The sequence below is a fragment of the Cynara cardunculus genome (genome assembly GCF_001531365.2).
Source record: "Cynara cardunculus var. scolymus isolate 2C chromosome LG 12, CcrdV1, whole genome shotgun sequence".
NCBI lineage: Eukaryota > Viridiplantae > Streptophyta > Magnoliopsida > Asterales > Asteraceae > Cynara > Cynara cardunculus.
Genome location: NC_037539.1, coordinates 3,423,773 through 3,432,081, shown reverse-complemented (window position 1 = coordinate 3,432,081; position 8,309 = coordinate 3,423,773). Strand labels below are relative to the sequence as shown.

The 8,309-nt window shown below is 29.6% G+C and overlaps 1 protein-coding gene across 1 annotated transcript in view; it reads left to right on the top strand.

The window, feature by feature from the left end:
• Positions 1 to 7,321: 7,321 nt before the first annotated feature.
• The window catches only part of LOC112522765, a 9,636-nt gene continuing 8,648 nt past the window's right edge, over positions 7,322 to 8,309 (top strand). Inside the window, exon 1 of the mRNA XM_025132072.1 lies at positions 7,322 to 7,438. Within this exon, the coding sequence (XP_024987840.1) occupies positions 7,322 to 7,438 (117 nt within the window). The remainder of the gene's footprint in view (positions 7,439 to 8,309) is intronic.

The following is an 8,309-nucleotide window of genomic DNA, read 5'->3' as shown; positions in this document are numbered from 1 at the left end:
CTTCTAATGTTAATTAATACATTAAATACAATACTTTGTGGGAAAAAATAATGTAAAAAAAACTTTAAGATTAATCTCTCTCTCTCTCTCTCTCTCTCTCTCTCTCTCACACACACACACACACACACACATATATATATAGGCAAAGGATGGTTAAGAAAGGAATTTATTGTGAGATGCGTAAAAAAAGATCTGAATATTTGATCACTTTTAATCTCATATTCACTCATGAATTGCACTTTAGAAAATAATTGATTTGGTGCATCTCGGTGTATCTCATAAGTGTTGACATTGAATTATGATTGATCCAAAAGTGGAGATATCATAAGTGTGTGTGTGTGTGTGTATAGGATTTAAATCAAATGAGAACCACAAAAAAGTTATAAACCCATGAGATCCGATTAAAATTTATTTTTTGCATCATTTTATTTCATCAAATGTTAGAATTTAAGATATTGTTTCACATATATTTATTTCATAATATCATAAATTCACATTCATTTGTTTCATGTGAAACTTTTTTTTGTAAATTTCTTGTTTCACGAAGTGAATAAAAAAGTTCAGATGAATTTTTTCACCATATGAACACAAAAATATGTGAAAACAATAGTCTTTGATGAAAAAAAAAATCATATTAAAGAATATTTTTATATTGATTCTTACGGGTTTATAACATTTTGTAGTGCTTATTTGATTATGACCATATATATATATATATATATATATATATATATATATATATATATATATATAGGAGGTTCAACTTACAAACTATAAAAACCAATCTTAATCATCTAGTCTGATAAATATTTGATTCTATTTTATTTCTTAATCTAAAACCATAATCATAATGAATGAACTCATGTTCAATATATATGTCAATTATAAATAATGAATCATGATAATTTTCCATAAATATCTCGAAAAATAGACATCGTACATTTGCATCACAAAGGGTGGTGTCTGATTGGTTTGAACTTGGTTCCAAATATCAAAAGTACCAGAAGGTCCCAGATTCAAATCCAAGGAGGGAAAAAAATTCCCTTGTGGGCACGAAGGTTCAAATGCGGTGACTCCGGGTTATCTGCAAAACAGGTGGTCGCTCTGGGATTAGTCGGCTTGCATAGCGGGTTGGATATCCAGGTTAATAAAAAAAGATCTATAAATGTGTGTGTGTGTATATATATATATATATATATATATATATATATATATAATCACGTATGATTACAAGCAAGTCGTTACAAATTTACATTAGTGATGAAATTGGTTTATTAAGAGTTATTCGAAATCGGTTTGGAAAGCAAACACAATCCCGTTCATTAGGGATTGTCACCACAAGAACAAATAATGCAATCCTTTTAATTTATTTAAATAATATTTTATTTTATCCATCTATTAAATGAAATATGTGCCACATATTCTTTCTCACCTTCTTACAAATTAGTTAATTTCTCGTATAATAATACATACATAGATATCTATATACACATCCATTTTACGAGAGAACACCATTATCATATGTGATAATACATTTTAAGGGACTTGGTGGTGTGTGGACGATGTGTCCTGCGAGTTAGGTCGAGCCAAAAATTGTTTGCGTTTATAATTTAGTATCATATGTGATGAATTAAAGTATCACATTGACAACACAATTATCACATGTGATAATATATGTTGGGGGGCTTAGTGGTGTAAGGGCGACTTGGCTCGCAACCTAGATCGCGCCAATAGTCGCCGCGTCTCTGATTTAGTATCACATTTCTATCATATGTGATAAAATATAGTATCACATGTGATTGTCTATAGTAAAATGTGTTCTCGAGTTATCGTAAAATGAAGGTGTTGTCGTTTAAACTCTTTCCTATATATATATATGCGTATGTGTGTGTGTGTAAACCGAATATTTCACATAGTGCTTTTAATCAATCTGATTTATGGATCCCTACGCGTTAAATTCCATTTAGGATTTCTATGAAAAGGTATAAAAAACAACAACATTCTTCTTCTTCGTAAGGCATTTGTGGCACACAAGAAGGGCTTGTGCAGCTGCAGCATGATTGATAATGAAAGAAGAGAATTTTTCATTCAGTTCTCCACCGGACCCAGGTTGTTCAAGAATAGTGTCGTTGAAAAAAAGGGTTGATTCATCTCATATTGACTTGGTTCTGCTTCCTCTAGAACAGACTGCCACGATAAACAGGAGAAAGGTGAGGATGACGTCAAGTCATCATGCCCCTTACGCCGTGGGAGACATACGTGCTATAATGGTCAGGACAAAGGGTCGTGATCAAGTGTGTGTGTGTGTGTGTATATATATATATATATATATATATAGAGAGAGAGAGAGAGAGAGAGAGAGAGAGAGAAGGGATCAAATCAAATGCAAACCTCCCTATTTATACAAACCCTATTCAATTAGTCATAAATTTTCTTCTTTTTTTTCACTTTTTTTATTATAAGGGTTGATTAGACATTTTTATCGTGGAAGACATTAATTATAGACATTATCATTTTTACTATATTAATTTTAGAAAACAAATTACATTAAAATAAGAAATACATGAAATAATTTCATTTTTACATATAAATAAAAATATATGAAACAATTTCATCAAGAAAAAAAATTATATGAAACAATTTTATCAAAAAAATAATTATATGAAACAATTTTATCAAAAAAAAAAAAAGAATTATATGAAACAATTTAATCAGATTAAACAATTTCATTAAATTAAACAATGAAATCAACGTGCAATGATCGTTTATACGGTTTGTATAAATGACTTGGTTTACTAAAATAAACCACCCTATATATAGACGGTGGTAGTGTCACTTTGACTAAAGACTGTTTACATTTTCATAAGCACACTTTTTTCACTCCTATTATCATTTCTCATTTTCCTTCAAAAATAAATAAGCATAATGGTCCGATTCTAGAAAAACCCTGCAAATGTAAAAATGAAAGAGAATGTCATCTTAAGAATGAAGAATTAGATGAGTATTTAGAAGAAAATACATTATGAAGAAGACTGTCTTTTAAATTATGATCTCTAGAATTTGTAACAAATGAGAAGTTATATGCGACTCTAGTTACAGAATCCGATATAGACAATTTAGTCTCTCAATTGAAAAAAAATAGGAATAATTGGAGAAGACATCATCAAATATTGTGAAAAATACAATATTTTACATGGGGTTGAAAAAAATACATAATAAAGATTGTCATCGTCTAAGGAGAGTACCAAATAGTATTTATGTTCCTATAAAACCTTGAATCATCTGGTACCGGGTACCCCTCGCATTGGTATCAGAGCAATATTTACAATCGTCTTTAATTTCTGCCTAGTTAAATTTCCTACTTATTTGTTGTTGTATTTGTTTTAATTTATCTAGATTTTTGTTTAAAATAATTAATATATGTATATATATCTATGTTATATTATAAAGCATTTGACAAAAAACTCTTAAAAACCATTTTTTATGTATTAAGTACTATTTATTGATACATATTACTTAAAATTCAATATTACATGTAAATTGTGCGTATGTACAACTTATTAAAGCTTCATGTTTAAATTCGTGTAACTAACTGCAGATAAACATAATCAAATATTAGATAAGTATCTCATTTTAAATATAAAAAATCTAAAATATATTTAAGATAATAATTGAATTCCAACAAAATGCTAATTATTGTCTTTATAAAAATATATATTATTAAACGAAAAATAAATGGCTTCATTATTAAATCTACATTAAATTATAACAAAAAAACACAATAACTTTTAAATATTTAACTTGATACTAAAGTCGATACATTTTCTTTTTCAAGATTTTATAATATTTTCAAATTCATATTTTATTCAAAAAATAAAAACATTATCGTTTTTTCAGTACCACATAAAATTGTATTATAACATCGACAAAGACAGAATAAAATGAAACATTAAAATTGAGATGTATCACGTTGGATTGTGCGGGTACTCTTCTAGTGTGTGTGTGTATATATATATATATATATATATATATTGTTGCACCTTTTGTTTGTGGGGTTATATTCTAGCAAACCATTTTTCTCATTTATTAATTTATTGAAACGTCTCAAATTTAAATTTAATTTGTTTAAGAATTTGATGGATATAACTTAATTAATATTAATAAAGGAATAAGACTATATATTTAATAAACATGTTCCTTTCAAATTATAATATTCAATACGATGTTAATATATTTTAAGGGAAGAATTAATTTGGTGTGACATCGCCTACTAAAATCTGTATTTTATTTGTTTTTAAATAAATATTATTCGTGTATTTATGTTATGTAATAAAATGTAAAGTTTTATTATTAATCGAGAATTATTAAATGAATTACAAGTTTTTTTGGAAAATCTGAAATTGAAATATAAGTTTGAATAAATAATTTGAATATTTACATATCAAATTAAATATTATAAAACGTGTAAAGTTCACTTTTGGTTTTTCAACGTTTCTCACTTCCAACTTTTTTCGTCCCTCAACTTTGTTTTAATGAATTTGTCATTCATGTTTGTCGTTTGACACCTTGTAATGATTTAGTCCCTCATCCTAACATTCGTCAACTTTATTTTTGCTAAGTCTAATTTAACGAGGGTATAAATATATATACATGTACATATACATACACACACACACACACACTCACTGTCACATAGGGACCAAATCGTCGATGACCACCAGGTAGAGGTTTATTGTTGGACTTTGTGTTTGTGTTTTAGAACCAAGACATGCTCCATGGATGATGAAACAAATAATCGAGATATGATTCCCTCCGTGAATACCAATGAACACCCTCTCCTTGATGAACGCTCACATAGGGACCAAATCGTTGGAGATCTAGTTCCCGACCCTTAATCTCTTTCTCTTTTTGTAAATTGAGAATCCCCACCCTATCCATTTCCCTTTCCCGTCAATGGAGTTCATAGAGATGGATTTCCAAGGTTCACTTTTTCGTCAGTGGCGATGGAGTTCACAGAGATGCAGATCTGCGGTTCACTTTTCCATGGATGGAGTTCACTTTTCTAAAATTTGATTTTGATTTTGAGGTTTGAATTTGGTTTTGATTTTTAGTGTTTTTGGTGTGTGTGTGTGTGTGTGTTATGTTATATGGCAACCAGAGATACAACAGTGACCGGAGAAGACGACGGTTCTGAGTTTTTGGCAGTGACTGGAGAAGTTGGACGATTTTTAGGCGAGGTTGTTGTTGTTTTTTTTTTTTTTTTTTCCAGTTCCTAACTTTGAAGATGACGGTGGTGGTGTGGTGTTTTAAAGAGTAAATTAGATTCCTGGTCCCTATGGATTACAAAAAAGACAAGTTTTTTGTAGAAAATTGTGAAAATGGATAAAATGACCAAAATACCCATCATTTAATTGGACTTAATAGAAAAAGTTAACGACTGTTAGAAGAAGGGACGGAAATCATTGCAATGTGTCAAACGTGAGGGAAAAATCTGTTTAAACAAAGTTGAGAGATGAAAACCATTAAAAATGACAAACCTTAGGGGACCAAAAGCGAACTTTACTCTTATAAACAATTTGTTCAACTCACAATCTATTGTATTTATAGTAGCAATAGAACTTATTGTAACTTTTAGTCATTTAACATTTTTCATGTTTTCAAGATACCCAAGGTGAAAAATGACGTCGGAGGACACTTATCGGTCTTTTTTAATGGTCGTTAACTTCGGGTATCCAAACCAAACCAAAATACAAACAATAACAGTATGTACGAGAATTCTTATTTTAGTAAACCATAGACGAAAGATGTAATCCACTCTTAAATTTTTCTAAAAAATGGTATTCTCAAAGCAATTACATAGTAATAAAATTTAAAAATACGATATATAAATTAAAATAAAAAACAAACTACATGGTTGGTGCATGTGGTTTACACTTTTTTTTTTTTACTGGATTTGGTCATAAAATCAAAACAATTAGGAATTTGAAACGTGTGGTTTGCATTTTGTACTCATTGAGTCTCTCACTCTAATGGAATCAAAAAGATTTCGTTAATCCAATTAAATTTGATGTCATCGTAGTCTTTTTCACCTTTTCGATGACATTTTTTAACTGTTATATCATAGAATAATAATCTATAAAAATATTAAAATAGAGAAAAATGAGATAGAAGTGGGAAAAGATGAAAATACCCCTAACTTAACGAGTTTTTTCAAGAACCATCAAAGAGAGTGATCACATCTGAACGTTTTTACAAGTCGTGATTGCTATATTCCAATTTCAAAACTATAGGGACGAAAAGTGTCATAACTGGCAAACCACAAAGAACAAATTTGTAGTTTACTCTAGCTTTTTTAAATACAAGTTATTTCGAAGGGTCTAAAAAGTGCAAAAATACAAGTGCAGGTGGCAAATCCATAATTATTTAATTTTATGATCAACTTGAATAAGAAATGGAAACCACAAGGACCAAACATGTAACTTAGTCTAGAATATGTATAAAATGGTGTAGTTATCTTGTCGGTATTAAATAATAAAACAGAATAATAATGGAAAGATCTGCACTTTTGGATTGTTTAAATTAAAAACCCCAGCTGTCTAATCATGAGTTCCAGTTGCTACAAATATTAATAATTAAATAAAAGCGGCCAAAGATCCATCAATATTTTATTCGGGAGCCATTTACCAAACATTTATCCGGATAAGTGATTATCAAATAATATTACATCATCGGATAAATATGATAAGGATCAAGAATCTTACGCGGTAAGAGCGAGACAAGAACCAAAAGTCTTACCCGGTAAGGAAGGGCGGCAACTCTTATCACGGTAAGCCCTTACCGGATAAATTGTTGCATACGATGTCGTTTTGGTGAACTAAAATCTTACCCGGTAAGTAAATAGTAGTGTTAAATTTCACCATTAAACACTTACCGGATAAGTGTTTGATAAACGGCTCCTTAATCTAACTCCGACTTATTTTAGGTTCCTCAATAACCATTTGAAAACTTTTTAACAAAATCTCCAAACTCCAGCTATTATATTTTAACAATTCTATCATTAACTATATTAATAATATATTTAATAAAATATTATTTCTCTCTTCTTACATATTTAACTTCAATAAGTTTAATTTGTTAGATATAATTAAAATATTTTTTCTTTATTTTCTATAAAGTTTTAGAGATTTTTTAAACTTAAAGATTTTTACAATATTTTTTTAAACTTAAAGATTTTTACAATATAATTAAAATATTTTTTCTTTATTTTCTATAATGTTTTATTTGGTTTGAAATATCTTTATTATTTAGTGGATGCACCGTGATGATTGTTGCAGCAACAATGTTTGTGGGGGTAGAGGAAGTGGTCGGTTGGTGGTTGACAATGGTAGTAGTGATGGAGACGAACGGTGATGATGGGTGGCTGACGGAGGTTATGGAGGTAACGATGGATGGTAGTGGTTGGTGGTAGACAATGTCGGAGGAGATTGTTGTAGTGAAAAATGAGGTAGATGTAGCCGATGATGGCCGTGGGTAGTGGCGGCTGCTGCTGCTCCAACTGGCAGTAGTGACTATTAAACAAATATTATATTAATGTAATATATCAAACAAGGATAATTTAGTAATATTTTAGTTTATGTCTCATTCTTGTTCCATTTATTTTGGTGGAACAAGAAAAACTCTTTTTGTCTCATCTTGTCTCAGTTCTTGTCTTTATCCCATGTCACACTTGAGACAGTGAGTTCTTGTCATATCTCTTGCCGTACCAAACGTGGGACAATGAGTTTATCCTATCCTATTTTATGTACCAAATACAGCCTAAATATTTTTATTTTCATAATAATTAGATCTTTTCATCTAATGTTGTTTGTTTGAATTCTATCTTGTATAACCTTCACGTAAGGCAAAAATGTATTTTATTACCTCTTATATATATATATATATATATATATATAGAGAGAGAGAGAGAGAGAGAGAGAGTGTTTGGTTCAAATACAACCCATTGTATTTGTACAACCAATGCAACCCAATATATTGAGACATTTATGGAAATAATGAGAGTTCATTTATTATGATTTGAATATTTATGAAAGATGAATATGGTTCATTAATTATGATCGATACTTTATATTGGGAAACAATAAAAACTTCTATAAAATCACATATTAATCAAATGAAATGGACGGTTGAGATTGAGTTGTATTGGTTGCACAAATGTCAAGGGTTGTATAATAACCAACCTCTCTCTTTCTATATATATATATATATATATATATATAGAGAGAGAGAGAGAGAGAGAGAGAGAGAGAGGG